The sequence below is a fragment of the Eleutherodactylus coqui genome, chromosome 11 (assembly GCF_035609145.1).
Source record: "Eleutherodactylus coqui strain aEleCoq1 chromosome 11, aEleCoq1.hap1, whole genome shotgun sequence".
Classification (NCBI taxonomy): domain Eukaryota; kingdom Metazoa; phylum Chordata; class Amphibia; order Anura; family Eleutherodactylidae; genus Eleutherodactylus; species Eleutherodactylus coqui.
In genome coordinates this window covers 118701825-118728170 of record NC_089847.1, presented here as the reverse complement: position 1 = coordinate 118728170, position 26346 = coordinate 118701825, and the positions used below count along the sequence as shown (strand labels likewise).

General features: G+C 45.9%; 1 protein-coding gene across 5 annotated transcripts in view; it reads left to right on the top strand.

The window, feature by feature from the left end:
* Positions 1-26346, top strand: part of DGKZ (diacylglycerol kinase zeta) — a 180311-nt gene that overhangs the window by 101637 nt on the left and 52328 nt on the right. For all 5 annotated transcript variants that reach the window (XM_066583402.1, XM_066583403.1, XM_066583399.1 and 2 more), the window contains 8 exons: positions 5489-5566; positions 5643-5699; positions 7602-7670; positions 14649-14720; positions 17140-17256; positions 17338-17409; positions 18236-18331; positions 20730-20812. In XM_066583402.1, coding sequence (XP_066439499.1) covers positions 5489-5566; positions 5643-5699; positions 7602-7670; positions 14649-14720; positions 17140-17256; positions 17338-17409; positions 18236-18331; positions 20730-20812 — 644 coding nt within the window. The remainder of the gene's footprint in view (positions 1-5488; positions 5567-5642; positions 5700-7601; positions 7671-14648; positions 14721-17139; positions 17257-17337; positions 17410-18235; positions 18332-20729; positions 20813-26346) is intronic.

Here is a 26346-nt window from a genome sequence, read left to right as displayed (position 1 = left end):
CTGATCCGCCTCCTATTATGGAATAGGTGACCAGAGCGGGGAGACCCCCGTATATACCTCAGACTGTAGCGTGGCACTGAGATGACACAGGAACGGGCAATCTCTGGCCGCCAGGAGAACTCGTCTCTCGCGCTGAAGCTCTTCGGTGTTGTCCTCCTCCTTGTTGATGATCTTGATGGCCTTGAAGATGCTTCGGCGACGGACAGATGCCAGAACGACCTAAGGAAAGAAAACAAGCACAAAAATGCAACTTTTACAGTACGTCCCACTGTTTGCCCCTAAAATAAGCCCTAGCTACATAAAAAAAAAACAATACAATTCCAGCTAGTTGCGATATCACCGTGAGAAAACGGAGTGATATGGCACAGAACAGAGCTGCGATATCGCTGTCGCCGGTGTTAAAGGGGCCTAACACTACAACTGGAATTTTACATCTGCTTAAGAAGAAAAAGAGAGGTGTAAAACTTACCTTGCCGAAGCTGCCCCTACCCAGTACCTGATGGAACCTGAACCCGCTGATGGTAAGTCGGGCGCTGGACCTGGGTGTAACGGCGGCGCTGGGTCCTGAAGGGAGAGAATAAGGAATACCAAGTGGAAGAAATGTAAGAAGACAAGCGGAGAACATGAGATAAGTCTCTAAAAAATTGCAGAATGGCGCTATTTGTTGTCTGCGGCCTGCTGAGTGATTCCCAAAAATATGGCATCACCCAAATCATAACGACCCGTATAATATTGGGGAGATTTATGAAACTGTATTTAAAAAAACAAAGAAAAACTGTCACTGCTGCCCCAACAACCAATCACAGCGCAGCTTACATTTTGTATTTCTCTCTTGTAAAATCAGTACTGCGCTGTGATTGGTTGTTGGGAACAACTAAAACAGATTTTCTTTTAGACAATTTTATAAACTTGCCTTAATATTTTAACTTTATGGTAAATGAGGTAAAAAGAACCAAACAACTAAGGAATATACTGCTGGAAGGGACACAACATGACCGAATAATAGACACCGACCCAGGAATAACCTTATCCGTATTAATAACAGCATATATACCACACCATTGTGTGCTGGTAACATCCCCGTGATAAACTGTACACCCCTTACAGTCTGTTTATAACCATACATCATAGTAATACAGCCCTGTTACTGACTAAGCTGTAATGGAGATAAGGACCATCCAGCCAACTGTTATACAATATGGCACTAGACCTTCCCCCCCATACCTAATAGATTGTGTATAGCCAGGGTTTCCATACGCATCCCGGCTCTGAACAGAGCGAGGAATTTAAAAAAAAAATCACACTACGCATGTCCATGAGCGTGTGATTTGCGGGCATGAGCAGCGCCATAGGCGATCTCTACGCTGACAGCGTGTATGGCTGGAAATGTGTAAAACACTGTGGGGAGACTCAAAGCATGTTACACATACGGCCGCGGGCATGAGGCCTTAGGGTGGTTTCTCACCTGCATTGGGGATTCCACTTTTCTGCTCCATTTGGGGAGCAGGTAAGAGGAATTACCACGGCCAAACGGGTCCGTCTCTGGACGGAACCGAACCGTGCCAGACAGACTCCATTGGCTATAACGGGGTCCATCCACTTTTCTCCCGGCTGTTGGATGGAAGAAAATGTGCTGCGTGCAGAGCTTCTTGAGCTGGATCTGTGGACTCCGACTGAAGGTTCTGACTGTCCTTAGACCAGCATAGTCGATAGCACTGTATACAGGAGATCTATATACATATCCCTGTATACAGTGATATGGAGCATGCTGGTATAACCTGGGTATCTCCTGTATATAATTGCACACTTTACACACAATTGAGCTGAACCTTTGCACCTAGGCCCTTGAACCTTTAGTTACACCCCTGTTCGGAACAGTGGTATTTGTTTGCGTGAACTACGTCTATTTCTTGAAATGTGGACTGAGTCTGGTATTGCAGTTCAGCACTATTCACTGCAGTACCAGACACAGCCTGTATACAGAAATTGAGTTGGTTAGATATTGGAATGAATAGGAGATGGGTGCATGAAGAATGGGAGAAGGATGAAGGATGGATTGGTGATGGATGAATGGGAGAGGGGAAGATGGATGATGGATGGGAGAAGAATGGATGGGGTTAAATGGAGAAGGATGGATGGGTGGTGGATGGGAGAAGAATGGATGGGGGTTAAATGGAGAAGGATGTCTGAGTGGTGGATGGGAGAGTGGTGGATGGATGATGGGTGGGAGAAGAATGGATGGAGGGTAGATGGAGAAGGATGGGTGGTGGATGGGAGAAGGATGGATGGGAGGAGGATAGATAATGCTTGATGGATGGATGGATGGATGGATGGAGAGGAGGATTGGAGAAGGATGAATCCCTCCATACAACTCAAATGATTTGATCTTCTTTTCTTGTTATATTACAAACATTGCAGATGTCTATGCTCTGGATTAATGATTGCTGTGATTGTGTGCGCTGAGCAAAGCTAGAGTGCCCCCGAAATAGCATCAGTGCATGTCAAGTGCTCCGTGGCCCGCATCAGCACCGAGGTCATATAGTGTCAGCCATTCTCCAACAGCCACTTCATGACAGCCACTGCGCCTGACGGTTGCAAGCAGCCGGTTTTACTCATTGTACAGGCACAAATCCCTGTCTGTCTGTTCAGAAAGCTTTCTCTTTCAATTATGCTTTGTGCCTTCCGTTTGTCTGAGAGATAAAAAAATGAAATAGGATTTATGCGCAGAATAAAACAGCAGTGATGAAGAGCAGAATATTTAGATTGGCTTTTTAGGATCTTTCCAGACTTAGCAGACAGAGTTTGAAAAGTTGATGTTTAACTTTTTTTTTCTTACTAGTGAGCTACTTCATTGCAGCTCTCCAGAATGCTTTAGGTGATATGATGAAATTAAAGGGCAGCTCTACTTTAGAGAGGACCTTTCACTATGATGGGTGTCTTTAAATTGCTGTATACACTGAACGATTGGTGGATTAAGAACAGCTGGTGTGTGACATGCGGTATCACATGATGGCTGTGTCACGATCTGCTCTTACATAACATGCTGACCTCTCCTCTCTGCGGCAGAAGACAACATTTGGCTGACAAGGGTAAACATGGTGACTTGAATGAATTCGACCATGAGCAGATTGTTGGTGCCCTTGAGTCGAACTTGTTGGCTGTTTCCGACCACAGTATCAAGAGTGTACAAAGACTGGTTGAACCATGGACAGACATCCGACAGAAGATCACACAGTTGCAGGCCACATGCGGTTGATCCCAGAGGCGAATGTCGGGTGGCAGTCTGGTATCTCAGCAACAACGTGCCACAATGGACCAACTGACCCAGCAGTGCAATAGTGGGGAAGTTGGACAAATTTCAGAATGACCATGCGGCGTACCTTCAATAACCAAAAACCAACAAGGGTGCCCCTGATGACACCTGATCGAACCCAACAATGCTTCACATGGGGCCAGTACCCAATGGACATTGAACACATGGCAGAAGGTTATCTGGAGTGACGAGTGCAGTTTCCTACTGTACCATACCACATCTGGTGTAAACCACGTGAAACCATGTTGGTGTTTAACAGGCCGGTAGTGGCGGTGTTATGATCTGGTGGAACATTTTCTTGACATGGCCTAGGACTATTGGTCACCATACCACAATGCTTGAATGATGAACAATACAGGGACCTATTAGCTGACTAGCTCCATCCATATCTTCAGGAAGTCTTTGTGACCATGTGCCATCTTTCAACAACTCCATGTCATTGAAGCTCTGGTTATTAGGCAATGGTTAGAGGAACACGACAATGAGTTTTCCATACTGCTATGACCCCCAAACTCCCCAGAGTATAACCGCATTAAACATGTTTGGGATATTCTGGAAAGGGCTGTGAGATCTGCTCCCACTTTTCTATCCTTCACAGTATAGACGCCGTTAAAACTAAATTTTATTAGAAGTATTTAAAATTAGGGCTGAGACCAAACACCTATATATTTAGAGCCTCTCATGGCAATAGGATTACCAGGGGTAGATGTGCGGGTCTACAGACATACGAACAACACAAAAATAGTCCACCGGCTAATTGATTATTGGCTTGGTGATCCGAAGACAAGAATCCCCTGAGAATTCATGAAATCCCAAGATTCCATTGACCAGTTGCCTTCTGGGTGATGAGAATAAAGCTGGCCAAAGGAATAGGGGTTTGGAAATAGCTCATTCATTCATATTGAAAGATCTACAAGATAATCCTTAAAAAATTCAATGGTTGGTTTAAGGTTCATTATATGCAATTTCTTGGTTCGATAATGTGATTAATTAGGTCTTGGTTCAACGCGTTTCCCTGAATCCAACAGTTCATCAGGAACCCTCAGAACCTTCCCTAGATAGAGCTAAAGGCAGCGGGTACTTCCCAGACTTAGAAGAAATTAACTTTGAAGTATATATAAAACTAGACCCAACTTGTGTGATTATCCCCACTAGAGTCTTCCTGGTGCTATTTTCCCAATTCTTAGCTTGATTGAAAGTACAAGGTCCTGTTAAGGAGGTTTTTTAATAGTGCAAGGTGCTAAGTTAACTTGGGGCAATACAGTCCCATAGGTGATCTGTATAGATCTTCTAGAGAGGCAACTTAGGCTAACTAAGCTAAACTGCAGAACGCAGCCTCTTGTTGTACTAGACAAAGCTATAGGTGGTGGACCAAGTCCCTAGTCTAGGTCTGTCTAGCTGTTAGAGACAGCTCTCCAGCTGTTAGCTGCTTAGAGATGAGGAGGCCCAATCACCCTGCCTAAGAGATTCTAGAAAGATAGTCAAAAATAATAGCTGTGATGCAGCCCTGATGGTGGACTACTAGCTAGTAAATTATCTTATCTGTAAATTTGCACCAGCGGATGGAGCAGCAACAGCGGGCATGGATCAAGTTGAGTATGGAAGATGTTCTGCAATGTATGGAATTGTTCCCCAACGTCTGAAAGCCACGGTCGCCCAAAAAGCCGAACCAAGCCTTATTGAGTAGATGTTCCTAATGCAGTGCTTTTTAAGTGTACATGTGCATTTTAATGTCTTTTTCATGTCCTTTTATACACGCAAACTTTTTTAACAGGCCCCATGTATGTCCTCCAAAGTATACTGACGTATGTCCAAAAAGCGGTGGCTTTATACTACTGTAGGCTGCATGTTGAGAACTCCTACCTACGGAACATAGTATTAAAAACTAGTGCCGGCAAAAGCTTGAAGGCGTTGCTTCTAGCAAATAGTCAGATAACTACTTACATTTTCTAACTTGCGTTGGAGGAATAGCAGCTTGAAACTGGTCAATATGGGCTGCACCTCCACTGCTTGACTGGCCTAGTTTTCATAAATGAGGCCCCTAGACTCTGATGAATTCTTCTATGTTTTATCCCCATGTTGACGCTTGCTATGCTTTACAGATCCCATGCACTCTATGGTATAGATCTTTTCTCTGGAGCCCATTATAATTTCTGGTTCTTTTGTCTTCAACAGCAAAAGTCTACGTCCCGGAGGAAGTGCGCGGCGTGTAAGATAGTGGTTCACACTCCCTGCATTGAGCAGCTAGAGAAGGTGAGCAGCTTCCTTATTTCTCATCTAATCCCAGCAGAGATGTTCTTCTTGAGCTCAACTTGTGCTTTCCTTACAGATAAATTTCCGATGTAAGCCATCGTTCCGAGAGTCTGGTTCTCGCAATATACGAGAGGTAGGGCAAACGCTGCTTATTCTCTTTTTATTTACTTCCAAAACAAAGGTTTTTCGGTTTGAGCAATCCATTTTAACCTGACTTTAGGGTATGGACCCAACAGTGGACCCGCTTGGACCCAACAGTGATCATCTTGTTACTTGTAGTGGAACCCAGTTGCAGGTGTTCTGTTGCCCTGCAGCACCACTACAGGAGAAATAAGGCATTACACCGTTCCCAATGGAATCATGCTTTTCTAATACTTGGCTAAGTTGGGTCATGCAAGGCTGTTGAGACTCCTTGTATCTACTCTCTGCCCTGTCTAATAGACAAAGGTGCTTTAATAAAGTCAGAATTACCCACTAGTGTTGGTACTAAAGCGGACAACCCCTCTTAAGAGTGATTCTACTTTCTTCATATTTATAGAATAATGTGGTACTCCTATAGAAATATAGCACAGCGGCACTCTAGGAGAACGAAAATTGCCTTTAAAAGGATATACTGCTCACTTATGGCCAAGATGGGTTTACCTCTCTGTACGGGGCTGACAGTCATTCTTGTTATGGGGTTTGATTAAATATTTTGCACTGTTTGTCTTCTATCAAGTAGTTTGGCACTTGACAGAAGTGAGTGTGAGGCATAGCGTGCAGTGGTACGTTATACATCTTGGCCCTCATGTTTTACGATTTATATTAGTTTGTGTATCACTACACGCTTTGCCTCACACTCACTCATCATCACCATAGCATCTACTAGGTGGGCCACAGAAAAGTAGCCTGGAACTTCTGAGGTAAAATGAAAGTTGTGCTGCAATTGGTTGCTATGGGCGGAGCTGTTTTGATAACTAACCGCACCACATCAGGCTAATAGGGTGTGTGTGTATGTATGTGTGTGTATGTATATGTATATATATATAAAAATTATAAACCCCTTTGTAACGGGCCCATTTTATGCCCTAACGACCAAGCCGTTTTTTTTTTTGCCATCGTTGCATTCTGAATATTTTCTATTGACACAGCCGTATGAGGGCTTCTATTTTGCAGAACAACTTATATTTTCTAATGTCATGGGGATTAAATAATGTACTAACTTTTTTACTTTGATCATTACGAAAGCACGGATATCAAATTTGTGGTGTTTTTTGTGTGGTTTTTTTTCGTCTTTTTTTTTTACATACTAAGAGCGGAAAGGTGTGGTTTTGCTTTTTTTTTGCTTATTTTTTTGCAATAACTTTTTTTTTCCACTCTTTTTTTACTTTTGTCCCACTAGGGGACTTGAGTTTCACCACTTTTCATTGCTCTTATGATAAATACACTGCTATACTGAAGTAAGCAGTGTATTATGAAGCCTATGAAGCGAGACTGAGCCTCATAAGCCACCGTACCTGGCATACCCACAGGCCATCGGGTTGCCATAGCAACACATTGGGACCCCGCAATAACATTGTGGGGAACCTATGGGTGTCAGAGGGAGCCCTGTGCTTTCTCAGCCTTTTACATAATGTGATTGCATATAAAGGGCTAAACAGCAGAGATCGGTGGTTTCTTCAGTCCCCCGCTGTTAGACCAAATGCCAGGCTGTCATTTGACAGCCGAGCAGCAGCTCCCCCTGCCACATCCTTCTGATGCAGCATATGGATGGTCGGTAAGGGGTTAATTTATGTGACAGCCTGCTGCCATCTACTTAATTGAGTTGGAGGGAGGGGTGCAAACAGTTGGTGCGCTTGTCATCTCAGTACAATATCCCATTTTGCAGATGCCCGTGTGCCCAGGCTGCTCTGTCCGCTTCAGAGGAGATGGATTTGACGTATTTCATTATTTTTTTTTGTTTTTACATTTTGGAAAATGTTTAGCTGAAAACCAGCGATTACAGTGCTTTGTCTCTCTGTCTGTTAAGCATTTCAATTTCTTTCCTGTTTCATAGCCAGTGATTGTTCGGCATCATTGGGTACATCGAAGACGTCAGGCGGGGAAGTGCCGGCAGTGTGGGAAGGTGAGGTACAGGAATATGTGGTTGATGTCTGAAGGTTCTGTTCACACGGCAGAAATCTCTGATTCTTGTTCTGGATTGTTAACGGCATCTTCTGGTATCTGAAAAGACGTGTGATTTAGTGTTTTCAATACCATGTAATTCAACACAACAATTTTATTAATTAACCCCTTAAGGACATGGCCCATTTCGGCAAGAAGGGTGGATTCAGACGAACGTATAGCGGCTGGGTTTTCATGCCCAGCCGATATACGTCGTCTCTCTCTGCAGGGAGGGGAGCCTGGAAGAGCCAGGAACAGGAACTGAGCTCCCGCCCACTCTCTGCCTCCTCTCCGCCCCTCTGCACTATTTGCAATAGGGAGAGGCGGGACGGGGGCGGGGCTAATTTGGGAAACTTAGCCCCACCCCCATCCCACCTCCTTTCATTGCAAATAGTGCAGAGGGGCGGAGATGGGGTAGAGAGGGGGCGCGAGCTCAGTTCCTGCTCCTGGCTCTTCCATCCTCCCCCCTCCCACAGATGAGGACAACGTATATCGGCTTGACGTGAAAACCCAGCCGATATACGGTCGTGTGAATCCACCCTAAGGATGCAAAGATTTTTGGGGGATTTTCATCTCCACTTCAAAAGCCATAACTTGTTTTTCCATCAACATAACATATGAGGGCTACAAATGTAGTTTTTATTGGTACCATTTTTGGGTACATGTAGCGTATTTTAAGACTTTTTTTTTATTTTTGGAGGTCAGAAAGAGAAAACACCTCAATTCTGCCATTCTTTTTTCTACACCGCATTAACCATGCAGGATAAATGACATTTATAAATGTTTTTCTGCAGGTCGATAGGACTCTGACAATACCAAAATTTATTTTTTTTAGGTTGCATTCAAAGTCCCATAACCTTTTTGTTTTTGCACAGGCGAGTTCTGTGAGGGCTCCTTTTTTGTGTGATGAGCATTTTGCCTCCATTTTTCGTTTTTCTTTTAAACCTCTTTTTCAATGCAGGATAAATAGTGTTTAATTTACTGTATGGGTCATTACGGATACGATGATATCAAACATGTTTTTTGGGTTTTTTATATACATAGAGGGAAAAGTGTGGAAAAAAGAGGGGTTTTGTTTTTCTTTTTCCTTTTTTTTTTTTAATGTCCTTGTAGGGTACTTGAACCGGAAAAACTGTGATTGCTGTAGTAATGTACTGCAATGCATTGTTGCTCACAATAGTGATCACAGGCCATGGCAGGCCTGGACACCAGTGTCTGGCCATCAACCTTCCACGATTACATAGCAGAGGGCCAATGATGTCCTAAAGGGAGCGTTATCCCTCTGTGAACCCTCTACATGCTACAGTCTACATTGATCATGGCATGTAAGGAGTTAACAGCAGGGATCAGCGTTCTCATTAAGCCCCGCTGTTGCAGCAGGAGGCCGGCTGTCAGTCACAAGAGGCTGGCTTTCGCTACAAGATGACGCGGGCTCACTTCTGAACCTGTGCTATCAACAAAACGTAGGTTTACGTCCTGTTGTGTTAAGATTACGTCCTGGTAGAGGGGCAGTTATGTCCTGTGGCAGTAAGGGGTTAAACCATGTATGCCGTGGCCCCCTTTCTATTGAGGTGTCTTTGGCAGAATCCAAGTTGGCCAACAGCCTTCACCACAGTGCCAAAAAGTTTCCCTCTACCCATCTAAGTGTTCTACAAAGTTTCCTAGTTGTATCTCTTCTTGCTCAGAATATTGAATCACACAGTAATTTATGCGGAACCACAAACCAAGCCGAAAAAATATACAATTTCCTTTGCATACAACAAGGCCTTATGCCGTCGCATCAATGCAAAAAAGTTAGGCTAAGATAAATAAATAAAGTTTTGCTGGTTGCTAAAGGGGTTATTAAAACTGTATAAATGTGCCTATCAGAATAAGGGTCGCCCGTACGCGCTGCAAACCTCTGCTGTAAATCATGCAGATCTCTCACATTGCCGGGTACCACCTGAACTGGCAAGTCAGGTGCGGCCAAGCCATCGGCGGAGCTGTGCAGGCACCCTAATGGGAGTGTTGAATGTACTGGTAGATGCGGAGTACAGTCACCCAGGTCTAATTTGGTTATGCATTTCCTGCCCTCGCCTATTCATTGAACAGATTCTTTTTGATAAATGTGATGCGAGCCGTTAATTTACTTGTGATGTACTGTTGGTTTCCTGATTTGCAGGTAAAGCGAAGAACAGGGAGCAGCAGGTGCGACCTGTTCTCTCACCACTTCCTCCCACACATAGCGTTATATTAGTGCCTGATTTGTAGGGGAAGGATTGTCCCCATGATGCATCGCCCTTAATATTGGACGGTTAATAAAATGCGCTCGGCTCAACAATCTCCTATCGTTGTCAACTACTTAATTGTTAGTATTACCTTGATGCAATTATTGGCTCATATAACCCAACCTTGAGAAGTCTGTTCTGGTTGAGATCTTAGATTCTCAATCCAAGGCCTCACGTTCAGATTCGTATTATCACTCTGCATTGCATGGATCTGTAATGCCTATAGCAGTGATGGGTCTACACCAGTGATGTCGAACCTTTTAGAGACCGAGTGCCCAAACTGCAACCCAAAACCCACTTATTTATAGCAAAGTGCCAACATGTCAGTGGCCTCAGTAACAATAGTGTTCCCCACAGTGGTCTCAGTAACAATAGTGTCGCCCACAGTGGTCTCAGTAACAATAGTGTCGCCCACAGTGGTCTCAGTAACAATAGTGATGCCCACAGTGGTCTCAGTAACAATAGTGTCCCCCACAGTGGCCTCAGTAACAATGGTGTCCTTCACAGTGGCCTCAGTAACAATGGTGTCCCCCACAGTGGCCTCAGTAACAATGGTGTCCCCCAAAGTGGCCTCAGTAACAATGGTGTCCCCCACAGTGGCCTCAGTAACAATGGTGTCCCCCACAGTGGCCTCAGTAACAATGGTGTCCCCCACAGTGGCCTCAGTAACAATGGTGTCCCCCACAGTGGCCTCAGTAACAATGGTGTCCCCCACAGTGGCCTCAGTAGCAATGGTGTCCCCCACAGTGGCCTCAGTAACAATGGTGTCCCCCACGGTGGCCTCAGTAACAATAGTGTCCCCCACGGTGGCCTCAGTAACAATAGTGTCCCCCACGGTGGCCTCAGTAACAATAGTGTCCCCCACGGTGGCCTCAGTAACAATAGTGTCCCCCACGGTGGCCTCAGTAACAATAGTGTCCCCCACGGTGGCCTCAGTAACAATAGTGTCCCCCACGGTGGCCTCAGTAACAATAGTGTCCCCCACGGTGGCCTCAGTAACAATAGTGTCCCCCACGGTGGCCTCAGTAACAATAGTGTCCCCCACGGTGGCCTCAGTAACAATAGTGTCCCCCACGGTGGCCTCAGTAACAATAGTGTCGCCCACGGTGGCCTCAGTAACAATGGTGTCCCCCACGGTGGCCTCAGTAACAATGGTGTCCCCCACGGTGGCCTCAGTAACAATAGTGTCCCCCACGGTGGCCTCAGTAACAATAGTGTCCCCCACGGTGGCCTCAGTAACAATAGTGTCCCCCACGGTGGCCTCAGTAACAATAGTGTCCCCCACGGTGGCCTCAGTAACAATAGTGTCCCCCACGGTGGCCTCAGTAACAATAGTGTCCCCCACGGTGGCCTCAGTAACAATAGTGTCCCCCACGGTGGCCTCAGTAACAATAGTGTCCCCCACGGTGGCCTCAGTAACAATAGTGTCCCCCACGGTGGCCTCAGTAACAATAGTGTCCCCCACGGTGGCCTCAGTAACAATAGTGTCCCCCACGGTGGCCTCAGTAACAATAGTGTCCCCCACGGTGGCCTCAGTAGTAATAGTGTCCCCCACGGTGGCCTCAGTAGTAATATTAACTCCTCTCAGTGGCCCCAGTAATAATAGTAACCCTCTCAGCGGCCCCAGTAATAATAGTAACCCCCTCAGCGGCCCCAGTAATAATAGTAACCCCTCAGTAGTAATATTTCCCAAAGTAGCCCCAGTAGTAATATTAACTCCCCTCAGCAGCCCCAGTAATAACAGTAACCCCCTCAGCAGCCCCAGTAATAACAGTAATCCCCTCAGCAGCCCAAGTAAGAATAGTAACCCTTTCAGTAGCTCCATTAGGAAAATAAACCCCTTCAATAGACCTAGTAGTAATACTCCCCCCCCCCCAACCCATACTTACCTCTTCCTTCTAGGCAGCGCCGCTCCTCCTCTTCTCAGTGCTGATCCCGGGTGCACACTGACGTAAGTGTTTAAGCTCAGAAAAACTTAAAGTATGAAGGCAGCATCAGGAGTTCAATGAAAACTTCTTCTTTATTTAAACCATTAAAAAATGGAGGATGAAGCAGGCAGCCACGTATCGGCCCTACAATTGGGCCTTTGTCAAGCTACTAATTCACTCCACACATTAACATATATAATAACCATCCACCAATCACCATGCAATAAAATACACAACTTAATACAACACATATGTGTGTGTTATGCTCACCTGCAAGAGTCGTTGCAATGGGCATAGAGAGACATGGCGGCATCTAGGTGAAACTCCAATCGTTTCCGCGTCACTCCACTCTACTTAGCAGGCGTGGCAACCACGTCACTACGTGCAGACGTTCCGCCGCACATCATACTTCTCTGCGCATGCGCTAACTGTATACCGCATATGGCGTCTATGGTAAGCTCCGGTCAGTCAGTTCTCCTCACTGCGCATGAAGTGTTTAAGCCTGCAACGATTCCTCCCTTGTCCTCTCCGGCAGGACTAAGGAGGAGAGGACTCAGGGGAGGAGGATGCCGGCTGCACAGGGATGTCAGAATGTGCGCCGGGGTCACTGCTGCCAGCAGCGCCACTGCGTGATTACCGGCTGGGGAACTTCGGCACCCCAGCCGGTAATCACTATCTTGGTGGGCAGCAGATGTCGGCGTGTGCCAGAAGGGAGAGACCAGCTTGCCACCTCTGGCATGCCTGCCATAGGTTCGCCACCACTGGTCTATACTATACCTATGTTACATACGTAGTATGCTAGGCTGAATGAAGACAATGTCCATCTAGTTCAGCCTGTTTCAATCCCCTAGTTGATCTAGAGGAAGGCAAAAACCCCAAGGGGCAGAGGACAAATAGCCCATTTGGGGGAAAATTAATATTGTAGCATGCGCCATCGCATCTCCTATTATGGAGATAGTCTTTATTACAAGCAGTGTTTTTAAGGAAGTATATGGTCAATGATACACTTCTATAGACTCCATGTGCTGCCATACAAGGTCTGCGCAAACCGCTTTGTCTTATGCTTGAGCTTTCAGAATAATACTTGCTATAGTCTTGGCAAACCAAGGCAATATGTGTTACCCACTATTGGCCACCATATCTGATAATGAATATCTGGACATTGTCGTAAGGTGCACCAGTATGTACATCATCAGACCTTACTGAGGTCTACATCATGTAAAAAAAAATTGAATCATGCTATTTGACACAACTGAAAAAATCCACAGCTAACCCCTCACCACTTTAAGGCTCTGTAAAAATATGTTTTATCTCCTTTATTAAGATATTAAAGGGGTTGTACCAGAATTTCAAGATATCCCCTATCCACAGGATAGGGAATAACTAGCTGATCAGTGGGAGTCTCACTGGTGGGATCCCTGTCGATTTCAAGAATGGAGGTCACTGCCCCCCCTACCGCTGTGAAGAGGAGACTGAATGCAGCGTTGATCGCGTAAGCACACCAGCGCTTCATTCACTTTTAACGGGGCTGACGAGATACCTGAGCATCAACCGCTTGGGTGTTTCTATGAGTCCAAGTGAAATTAATGGAGCACTGACTGCGCATGTGCTGCTAGCGCTCAATTTAGAGTGACATACCTGCGAGGGGAGAACGACACCTACAGTGATGGGACAGCAGGACATGGGAGTCCTCTTCTCAAGATTGGCAGGTCTCAGCTGTGAGTCTCCCACTGATCAGCAAGTTGACATTCTGGTACAACCCCATTAAGGTTGTTTCAAAATATTTTTAGTGGTATGGGAGGGGAATGGCATTTACCTTATCCACATTGGGCACCGGAATTACTTGTCCCTGGCCCAAGATAGCCATTGGGCACTGGTCCAATCTTGTCCTCTTAGGACACCCGTGTATGGTTGAAAATAATATTCCAGTCTCTCTCCATTAGCCAAGCTACTCAACTATCCACGAAGATGCATCAGATGATGAGACGAACCCAAATTTAGCTCCAATACTACATTCATGGTCTACCTCAGGGTGGGTTTACACTGGACAACTATTTTCTGAATAATTGCCAAAGTGCAAGAACCACTGCTGTTTATGTGCCTTAACACACCGCCATTTTTGCTCACTCGTTGTTCAATTTCCCGATCACTGAACAAATTGTTGGGTACATTTACACGGCCTGAAATATTGTTTCTTGACTAGTTACGGGGCAACCCAGCGCTCGATCATTCACAGCCATCCAGTGAATGACATCACTGAAAGGCTGAGATTGGTTGATTGAGCGCCAGCTCTGATTGGCTGAGCAACGCCGCTCGTGATCCAATCACAGCACTTGCTTGCTGGAGGCGGGGTATTCAAAGCCCTGTCACCAGAAAGAGAGTGCTGTCTCAACGCTGAGGATATGGCAGCCTGCCACAGCGCCACCAGAGACCAGCGCGAGGGACTCAGACCTCTCGGGCCAGGTAAGTACAAGCCTCCACCCACCCCCCAAAAAAATAAGACACTGTGCCTCTTTTGGGGCAAAAATTAATATAAGACAGTGTTATATTTTCAGGAAAAGCAGTAGTTGGTGGTCGTGTTTTCATGGAACAACTCTTGCTTACATTTGCTCTATTGACCAACTATTTGGACAATAGTTGTCCCGTGTAAAGCCCCCATTTACAGTGAAGTACCGCAGCGTGTACGGGCGCTCTGTGTGTTTTTTCTTGCATTATAGCTCATTGATTTTTCTTTGATCTTTTCAGGGGTTCCAGCAAAAGTTTGCCTTTCACAGCAAAGAGATTGTTGCTATCAGCTGCTCATGGTGCAAACTGGCAGTGAGTTTTGTGGTTGTGTCTGTCTACTTCTTCTGTCCTGATCTATCCTGCTGGATATATAGACTCCAACTTTAATTACAATTTATCACAGCGACCCTCTGGGCCTGGAAAAACAAAGATGGCTGAACAGCTTCTCTGACTACCTGATGCAAACTGGGACTTATTTACTAATACTGTCTAAAAGTTAGACAGTGCAAACTTGGGCTAGACCAGTGGTTCTTCACCTAGGTTCGATCAAACTCCACGGGTTCATTGAGTCGGTTTCAGGGGTTCGGCAGAGACCTTTCTGTACCCGGTGAACTGAAGCAAGCAATTGCCATGCACTTAGATGAGCTGGCAAAGTCTCTCTACGGATCCTTCCTCACCAGAGAGTCACATCCAGCATGGGTGAGACAGCCGCTCATGCTTAGGCCTCATGTCCACGGGCAAAATATGATTTTAAATCCGCAGTGGATCACCCGCATGCAGATCCGCATCCCATAGGGATGCATTGACCACCTGCGGGTAGATAAATACCCGCGGATGGTCAATAAAAGTGAATTAAAAAAAATATGGAGCATGAAAAAAAATGGACATGCTCCATTTTCATGCGGGTCTCCCGCAGGCTTCTATTGAAGCCTATGGAGGCCGTCCGGATCCGTGGGAGACCTAAAATAAGAATAACTTACCCGCAGCGGACCGGGCAGGTCTTCTCTTCTTCACGGCCGGATCTTCTTTTTTTCGGCCCGGCGCATGCGCGTGGCACGCTGCCGGCGTGCCAAGTACATCCTCCGGTCGAAGAAAGAAGATCCGGCTGTGAAGAAGAGAAGACCTGCCCGGTCCGCAGCGGGTAAGTTATTCTTATTTTCAGCGCTCATGTCCACGGGGCAGGAGGGACCCGCTACGGATTCTCCATGGAGAATCCTTAGCAGGCCTGATTTTTTTCCCCGAAATTTGATGCAATTTAGGCCAAATGCTTTCAGAAAAACTGTCTGAAAGTGTCTAAAAGCACAGGATTAATGTGGCGCAAGCATTTAAGACAGTTTGGCCGAATTTGCATCAGAAAACATGTATTTGAATAGTATATAAGCCCCGCTGTGCAAAGTATGCTCACAATACGCAGAAGATAGAACCCATTGACGCAAATCCATCACGGTAAAAAATGACCAGCATGCTCTATTTTCCTGTGCCTTAGTGTAACGGGTTTAAGAACAGATCCGAAACTCATTAAACTAATTCGCCATTTCAGGGGCTGAGAGCATCGGTGCGTGGCTGCTTGTGCATGTAACAGCGCACGACTTGCACCCACAAATTACAGTTAAAAACAATGTTGCGCATGCAAATACCCAACGCTCGACGCATAAAAACGCGGCACAAATGAGTGTACGCTCATATGAATTCGGCCTAAGACATTACATGCCACACTGCCCCCCAATGATGACTGCAGGCAGCTCGTATGTTATGTTCTCTGTCTACATCGGTGATTTTAGAGCCCGGAGACTTTGAAAAGTTAATTACGCAATTAATCGCTGCAGAATGTCGGGTCTAGAAAAAAACCCCACAATGATCAAAAAAAGATAAATGTTTACTTTCAGGTTTCGGTTTGTAGAGTTTTTCTTTCAATTGATATCGCCCTCTTCTGAGGGAATGCAGAAACCTCAATCCTCATGGCAAAGGACAGAATCCAACACGAAGGGTTAAAATCCGCAAAACTGTGGCAAAATCTGCACCATTTAGGTGAGGATTTGGCCACTGCAGATTTCCAGCGTATTTGCTGCGGGTTTTCCTCTGTGGGTGAAGCCGCCCTTAGGGGACAAACATATACTGTATTACTAATCCTCTGCATAAGGCTTCCTGTCCACGGGAGATAGTCATAGCGTGATCCACGGCGATAAATCGTCCGCGGAGAATCATAGCGGTTCTCCGCTCACCGGATTAAAATCGCGGCATGCTGCGATTTGCCGTGATTCTCCGCAGTGAGCCTACCTATTAGTTAGGCTCATCGTGGAGATCTGTCAGTGCTCTCCCCTCCCCCCTCCACTGCGGCGGAATATCGATATCGTCTGTCGCTGATAATCCAGTCATCAATTTGTCACTAGTGATGAGCGAGCATTGCCCTTAGCGAGTACCTGCCCGCTCGAGACAAAAGGTTTGGGTGCCGCGGCGGGCAGGGAGCTGTGGGGGAGAGCGGGGAGGAACGGAGGGGAGATCTCTCTCTCCCTCTCTCCCCCCTGCTGACTGCCGCAACTCACCTGTCACCCGTGCCGGCATCCGAACCTTTTGTCTCGAGCGGGCAGGTACTCGCTAAGGGCAATGCTCGCTCGAGCAATTGCCCTAAGCGAGTATACTCGCTCATCTCTATTTGTCACATTTGCGCCTTGTTCCTGTGTACCGTACCGTACTGTTCCGTTCTCTTGACTCTCCGCTCTCTTGCCCGCAGTACCACAACAAAGTCTCATGCTTCATGCTGCACCACATAGAGGAGCCCTGTTCCTTAGGGGCTCATGCTGCTGTCATTGTGCCCCCCACATGGATAATCCGAGTGCGGCGACCACAGGTGATTGACTGCACACTCCTTCTTCCTTGTCTTTAGTTAATTTCTTCCTGTTCTTACGTTCTTCTTCTTGATACCTTGCAGAGTTCAATCAAATCCAGCAAGAAGAAGAAGCGACCATCATTCAAGAGGAAGCCCAGCAAGAAGGGAGCGGAGGTGGGATCGACACGTTAACCTCTTAATCACCAGAGGGTTTCAGTCCTAAAGGAGCAGAAACGTTTTAGCGCTTTTATGCATGTGTTGGTTTTATGGCCCTTTTTATACCTGGGCTACTAAAATGATTGTTGCTGCATTTTTTTTGTGACACATATACGACTATTTTTGTTAGGGTCCCTTATTTTGTTTGGGATGTTTCGATATATAACTTATATATGGTCCTGGATTACAGGGCAGCTATGACGAAGGTTTGGGTTGGCGGGGGCATTTGGTTCATGGGTTGTTTTTTTTTAAAAAAAATATATTTTCTTGGGCTGATCTTGGTCTACTAGGACCCAGCAGTTCTGACAGGTTGAGGGGAAACCGGTCGATCGCCAAGTCCAATATAGGAAGCAGCACTCTATTCCCTACATAGCACTCATTCAATGAAAAGCTGAGGGGAATACCCTTTTAATGGGTTAAAATTAGAGATGAGCGAGCGTACTCGGATAAGCACTACTCGCTCGAGTAATTGGCTTTATCCGAGTATCGCTGTGCTCGGGGCTAAAGATTCGGGTGCTGCTGCGGCTGACAGGTGAGTCGCAGCGGGGAGCAGGGGAGAGCGGGCGGGAGAGAGGGAGAGAAAGATCTTACCTCCATTCCTCCCCCGCTCTCCCCTGCAGTTCCCCGCTCCGTGCCGGCACCCGAATCTTCAGGGATGAGCACAGCGATACTCGGATAAAGCCAATTACTCGAGCGAGTAGTGCTTATCCGAGTACGTTCGCTCATCTCTAGTTAAAATCTTGGAGTCCTGTACTGGAGTAACTGTAATAACTTTGCCTCTTAGGAGCCCAGGATGCGCCCGTTCATCATCAGACCTGCTCCTTGTCCGCTCATGAAGCCTGTTCTGGTGTTTGTCAACCCAAAAAGTGGAGGAAATCAAGTGAGGAGCCTTACTTCAGCTTATGCCATTGCAGTACCTTTATCATTCCTGCTTCACTTCTTATTGCTTTTCTTGCTTTTTGTCTTAAGATTCTTTCCCCGTCCAATCGGTTGTCTTTTAAATGTCAGCTCCTTCTCCTCTTGATCTTGCTTGTCTTCTTCTGTCTCCTCGGCTCTTTCTACTTCTTATCAGTTCTTCTCATATTTTATTTCATTACTAAAAGTGTATAAATAGAAAGGAAGACAACTGGGATTAAGTTGCTGTGTGCGGGAGGGAATGTGGGCCCCGCAGCTCGGCTTAGAGGTAAAGCCCTCCAGAGATGATAGAAAGATGGAAATATATGCCAATGAGATAGGGGGAAAGTGTGTGGGATTCATGGTTAGGACATTTGAAGAATCACCTTAAAGGACTTGTCTGGTTTAAAACCAGAAGGAAGTTGTGAGTTAATAGAGGGGGTCCTGCATTCAGGACTTTTACCAATTGTCCCGGGTCAGATATAGCAGCTACAGAGAGCTAGCTATAAGATTGCAAGTTATTCCCTATCCACAGGATAGGGATAGCTTGCTGATTGGTGGAGGTGTAACCCCCACTGATCTTGAGAACGGGGGCCCCAGGTCCCCATCCGCCTCACTGCACCCCTGCAGTGAGGTGGTGACTGAATGAAACGCAGGTCGCACCAGCGCTACATGCACTTTCAATGGGACTGTTGAGATCTTCGAGCAGCAAGCGCTCAGCATTTCCATCAGCCCCATTGAAATGAATGGAAAGTGGACTACGCATACATGGCCAACGCTCTATTCATTCTGACCGCTGTAGGGGGCGCAGCAAGCCCACAGTGAGGAAGAGAGCCCCATTCTCTGGATTGGTGGGTGACCCAGCGGTGACATACCCACTGATCAAACTTTTATCACCTATCCTCTTGAGAGGTGATGAAAATCAATCTTGGTAAAAGCCCTTTAAGTATACTTTTTTAAGATATTTTTTTAGTATTTTTCTTTTACTTGTCACTGTCCCAATCTATATTTTAAAAAATCCTAAAATCCTGCAGTTTTCTTTCTGACCACTAAGACTAATAATATTCTGACACTTCTGTTCTGTAGAGAATCTCTCGGAAGTCCTCTCATTATCATCACAGGCAGGATTACAGTGAAATGAAAGGATCCACCATTCACCATAGGGGATGGGCACAGCTCACCTCCTCCCTCTTGCTGCACAGGTTACAGAGCATGCCCATTACACTCTGTCATAGAAATCAATGGGTCCCCCATTGTGTCTATGGCCCATAAGGCTGCTGTAGAGCATATGTTAACCGCACCTCAGTCAGGGAGTAAAAATAAATTAGAAAAATTGAAAATATTTCACGATCTGCTTTAATTGGTAAAATGTATAGGTGATCCATCCACATTGCTTAATACTGGATAGAGGGGAGGGCCTTTTATACTAGTTTTACAGATTTGCCAAATGGATTGCAGATGGGTGACCATTAGATCACATTGGTTTCGGAATCTATCCTGCCATTTTATTTGATAGAATGGTGAAAAATGCGGAATGGCTCCTTTTATTTGACTGTAATGACCCATAAAAATGACCGAAAACCATTTTTGGCATTTACTTAATATGCCAATTATAGTATTTTTCTCATATAGCTTCATTAGCTAAGATACTGTCTATTCAGAACCAGAGCTATGAGACTGCACTGACCTGTCCTCAGAACGTGGGGGATCGTGCAAGGATGCCAACAAACCCCTTCTGTATCCTGCCATCACAGTTCAATCTTGGCAGGTCATTCCATTTCTGAAATGTAGCATTTTAGAAAACGTGAGTCAAGCAGGATGTCGTCTTTCCTTAGGGAGAGCACCCAAAAAGTGTGTGGAGACACCTAGGTGTCAGTGGGTCGGGGAATAGCATCATCTCTCCCCAAGGAGAGCACCCAGAAGGGGTGTGAGATGACACATGAAAAGTGAGTGAGGAGACTTATAAGGCCATGCACGCTCCTCTGGGTAATTTATGCAAATAAGGAAGATGGAACAATACCTCTGCAGCGCCACCTGTTGGATGGCAGCATCTCACCAGCCAAGCCAGAAACCTACTGCACACTGATGAGGGGCAAACACCCTGAAACAGCTGTCTGTGTATGGATTTCTGGCTTGGTTTCCTATTCCTGATCATTGTTTTACAGACTTGTTAAAAAGTCGTACATTGACTTGAAGGAATGCTGCCATCCAATAGGTGGCGCTGCAGAGGTATTGTTCCATCTTCCTTATTTGCATTCGTTGTATTTGCGGCACGTTTATCCAAGCTGCAGGGTTTGTCCGGACATCTTGATAGCCTTGGTGAATACTTTGTTATCGAGTGCCCATGGATTGCAGTCTGATGAGTTTAATCCCTGTCCTAATAGGGTGTGAAGATACTTCAGTCTTTCATGTGGTATCTGAATCCACGGCAAGTGTTTGACCTTAGTCAAGGTGGTCCGAAGGAAGCGTGAGTATTCAGCCTTGACTCTTGCAGTAATGTCTCATCGTCGTTGTGTATATGACAAGATGTCAGATGTCTTTTAGTATCAATTGGTGTTCCCATTTCCGTTAAAGTGACGCATTGGTTTTGGGACAGAATTCTGTTCCGGAACAGGAGCGGGAGGGTAATTTATTACCTGCACTTGTCCTTCTCTGTTGCCCCTCCAATCTGCTGGTTTGGGGCCCTTTTAAAGAATAAATAAACTAAATCTTGCTATTTGTATAGCGCCAACTTATTTCACAGCACTTTCAGGTAATTTATTTATTTATTACCCCCTAGCAAGCTGGGTGCTCATTTTACTGACCTTGGAAGGATGGAAGGCTGAGTCGACCTTAAGCCGGCTACCTGAACCATGCGGGGATTGAACTCATATCTCTGCTGCCTTAGCACTCTGCGCCACGCGAGGCTCTATAGTTGGAGCCGTCCAAGCTGGCTGCAGCAATTTTCTTTCTAGCTAATGCGCTCTCTGATTGGTTAGCATTGATCACATGAGCATCTCTGCCCAAGGACAGCTACAGGAAGTATGTATTGCTGCAGCCGTCCAGTAACTGCATGCATATATCATGTTTCCTTAAAGGGAACCTTTCACCATTTTCTCATCATGAAATAAGCAGTGAGGTTTATACTGTTGTCTAAGTAATTTATAAGTGACTTGACCATTTAATGAGTTAAAGGGAATGTGTCATCAGGTTCATGTTGCCTGCACCACAGGTAGCATGGCCACAGCGTTTCACAATTAAACATACATGCGGGGAATAGGCATATCCGCCCACGGTTCATCCCGGGCCCCCACGGTTCATCCCGGCCCCCCAACGGTTCATCCCGGCCCCCAACGGTTCATCCCGGCCCCCAACGGTTCATCCCGGCCCCCAACGGTTCATCCCGGCCCCCAACGGTTCATCCCGGCCCCCAACGGTTCATCCCGGCCCCCAACGGTTCATCCCGGCCCCCAACGGTTCATCCCGGCCCCCAACGGTTCATCCCGGCCCCCAACGGTTCATCCCGAGCCCCCAACGGTTCATCCCGAGCCCCCAACGGTTCATCCCGAGCCCCCAACGGTTCAGCCCGAGCCCCCACGGTTCAGCCCGGCCCCCGATTTCCTTTAAAGGAGTTTTAATATAAAGGACATTAAAGGTGAACACTCAGATATTGTCTATCATGGGGGCGGTATCCCTTATTGAAGACCTATTGTAATGTTAACTTAGAGGCTCTCCAGGTTACCTAGCATTGAAACCGATGCGGTGCTATATATGTGGAACAATGTGCTCACCAAACACCTCCTGGTTATATAACGGGCTGCTCACCCCTCTGACGGCATTTCTCCACAGTGCGATTTACACGACTAAATATAGAAATGGTTATCGCTCACTTTCCTTCAAAAATAACGTATGAATCAGACCCTCTGCCTATAAACGCTGCACGAATGGAGTGTGACTTCTGCGGGAAATGGCTCTACGTCTCTGGTTCTTTCAGGGTGGTGAGCTGTCAGAAAAGCACTAAAATGGGACTCGCGTAACTAATCTCTTTTTACTTTTCCTGAGCCCTTTTTGAAATGGCAGGAGTTGACTAACTTCTTTCTTTCTTGAATGTTGTATTTCAAGGGTATGTTCACAAATTGCAGAATTGCTGCAGAAATTTTGTCCAAATTTTTGTGCAGCTAAGCCGCAGGGGATATATACATGCGGCCCACCCGCTGCGTCTGCTTGGTGTAGATTTGCCACTGCGGATCAGAACAAGGAAAACAAAAAGATGACTCGCCTTTTGGATTTTTTTCACCGCTCCCCTGAAGACCCTTGCCTGTTCCCCCACCAGTTTCCTGGCCTGCAGTGATGATCTCTATATTTGTCACTGGAAGCCAGAATGCAGATACCTGCGGGGAAGGAGGCGAGGGTCTGTAGAGGAGCCTGAGAATAATGGGGCACATTTATAAACTACTTTCTGATACAAGTGGGTATTTGCACAAACATTTGTGACTTTTTTTCTTAATTCTGTGCTGGCCCCATCACTTTTTTGAATAGTAGGCGGGGCTTATCGGGACGGAGCGTGTGGTTTAGACCAATAGATTAATGTATAATTTACTCCAGAAATTGCTGGATCCGGTGTACGTTTCTAAGAAGGTGCACAGAGGCACTGGAAATGTATGTAATCCATAAAGAGGTGATCACTTCTTCATGTAGTAAGCAGACCAAGGGAAATTGTACTAAGCTTGGGGTCAGAGTAGGTGTACACTGTATAGATGCCGCTACAGAGCCAAGAACAAGAAATGTATCTTGGCTTTGATATTTTTGATAATTTTAGTTTTTTCCAGTAAAGATGGAAACATAGTTAGGGCTGGGCTAGAGCAGACTAAGGCCAAATGCATATGGCGGGGTCTGATTCTGCATGCAGAATCTGACCCTGTGCCGGCCCGCTCCCCCCCCCCCCCCCCCTACCCGCGTACCTGTCCGGATTGTTTTTCTGTGTGCTACGGGTGTGTCGGCTGGCGCACATGTACATTGCAGAGAATGCCACACCGGCGATGATTGTAATGTAAGCCGTCCGTGCGAGTCCCACACAAAAATAGAACATGCTGTGACTGTTCCTCTGTGAATGGAAATTGCAAGTGATTTCCGTCCGTGTGCATGGAAGAATCATTTTACATTGTATGCTATGGACGGACATTGCTGCGGAATCCGTGGCCAGACTCCCGCCGTGGATTCTGCAGCAAAAATCCACCCATGTGCATTAGGCCTAAAAAGAATACACTAATTTTAAATAAACCCGCGCTATCAGACAGAGAATTAAGACCGATCCGACAGTTCAAATCCTGAACGGTCACTTGTCTTAAATAAGTTTGATTTCAGTCGGCTCCAAAGGTGGCTGCTGGACGTGTTCACGCTGTTGATTAATTGCTCTATTCTATCCCACTTAGCCATCAACAAGGGACTAAAATTAATGGTTGGGGGCAATTATTTTACTTGGCTGAGGATGCTATTAATGCCTGATCATGCTAGATGTCTAAAACTGGTGCATTGGCTTTAAAGAGGTTTGCCTTTTTGGGGTGGGGGGTGAAGGGCAGATTAAATAAAACATGGGCAAGGACAACACTGCAATCTTTGGGCCTGTGACATGTATCCCTGCCAAAGAGGTCATGTAGCATTAATGGTAAGGTATAAGCCAGCCTTACAAAAGGGGTTGCCCTATGAAACTTACGATCTACGGGATAGGTGAAAGGTAAGCCGATTGGTGGAAGCCTGACTACCGGGACCGCCCACGATCATGAGATCAGAGTTTCGAAGTGTCCCTGAATGAAATGGAGCTGTGCTCACACGTACATGCACTCAGTGATTCCTGGCGGTCCCATTAAAATTAATGGAGCAGTAGTGTGCACGCGGGACTGCCACTCCATTTATTCGAAGACACTCAAATTCCCTGTTTTTGTGATTGTTGGGGTTCCAGCAGTCTGCCCCCACAATCAACTATTCATCACCTTGTCCCATGTAACTAACTTAAACAGTATGGACACCTTTTGGAGGGGATTTTTTCACTAAGATGCATGTATTTTGGGCTGATAGTCATCTTTGCAATAAGGTTTAAGTAAACATTTTGGAGAGTTTGTCTTCTGCAGCTTCTACATATCACTATATGTAGACACTGCAGACTAAGTGTCAATAGGAAATCTGTCAGTGAGGCTGGACTGATGGTCTAGTTCCGCTCTGCTCTTTCTTAAGGCCCGTTTACACTGGACGAATGTCTGGCAAACAATGCCTGACACTCGTCCCTGTCTGTACTCGCTCCCATGCTGTTACACAGGAGCGAGTATCGCTGGCTCTGACAGATCGCCCAGCAGGGCGCCGGGGTGGCTGGAGGAGATTTCACTCCTCACTCTCCCCCGCCCCTCTCCATTTACTTAACACAGCGTCCATTCACTACTGAACGGCTGCTATGTTCAGTGAATTGAGAGGGGCGGGGGAGAGCGAAAAGAGAAATCTCCTCCAGCCTCTCTGCTGGCCGCTCTGTGAGCGAGCCAGCGATAATCGCTCCTGTGTAACAATACAGGAGCGAGTACAGACAGGGGCGAGTGTTGGGCATCGTTTGCCCGACATTCGTCTAGTGTAAATGGGCCTTAATCCTGCCTGTTCTTATCCGCTAATTAACTATAACCGCAGCAAAGTTTATCTTTGTTGTGGTTATTAATTGGCTGATAAAAAGTGCAGGAGAGAAGAGGTAAGGGCTGAAAACTAAAGGCCCATTTACACTGGACGATTATCGATAAAAATTCACTAATTGGCGATCGTTTTAGCGATAATCGGCGCAAGGCACCCGCATTTCGGGCACTTTTTGCTGATTGTTAAAAATCAAGCTAACTTGATTTTATCAATCACTTTTATCAGTAGTCCTCCATGGGGAAATACTGATAGCATTGTTTCCCATGGAGAACAAAGGATCTGAGCTCAGATAATAGGCTATTAACTGCACTCAGGGAAGGCTTCATTTACATACATAATTGGTATTTAAGTAGCTGAGTAGCTACTTGAATACCATTTATTTTTTATGCAAAATAATCGCTCAAAGCTGTTGCTCGTGTAAATGGGCCTTAAGCCTTCAGTCCAGCCTCACTGACGGATCTCCCACTGAAAGTTAACGCTCATTTACACGCAAAGACAATCTTTCAAACGACTGGAAGATTGACAGGTCTAGCGATTGTTTTGCATAAATTGCTAATGGACACTAATGTCCGTTAGTAACTTATAACCTTCATTTGCGTGTAAATGAGCCTCCTACAGCTGTTTGAAAATCCCAGCATGTGGTCTGGACTTTGCACTCAGCTGCATTGTCTTTGCAAGGGCTGTCTAGGGGTGTCAGCTGCATACAATGTCACCAGCTACTCCCGTGGAGAACACTGCGTGCAGTCCCTGCTATCTCTCTTTGGCTGAATCATGGGTTTTATGCTCCCCTAAAAATCATCGTTCAGCCGAAGAGTGAAAGATGGAAGCGTTTACACGCAACGATTATTGCTCAAAAGCCATTGTTTGAATGAATTTTGAGTGATAATTGTTGCGTGTAAATGGGGCTTTATACTGCAGTTTATATGCGCAGTGATGTGTAGATGCTGCAGTAGGAAAACTGTGCAGACATTTAAATTAAGCCCCTTTGCAAAAATGATTGTCAGCTCAAAATACATGCGTTTTAAGTGAAAATAAATGTGTGGTCTACCGACCACACACACACACACACACACACACACACACACACACACACACACACACACACACACACACACACACACACACACACACACACACACACACACACACACACACACACACACACACACACACACACACACACACACACATTGTGGGAGCAATTGGCGATTTATTGTATCATAATGGAGCCTTCTACAAAAAGCTCTCTAACATGTTTGTTTGAGATTACATACATACAAGAAAAGCTGCCATGGTTTTCTAATCCAATACATACATCTTAGGCTGTATTAATACTTCAGTTAGGGCTGTCAG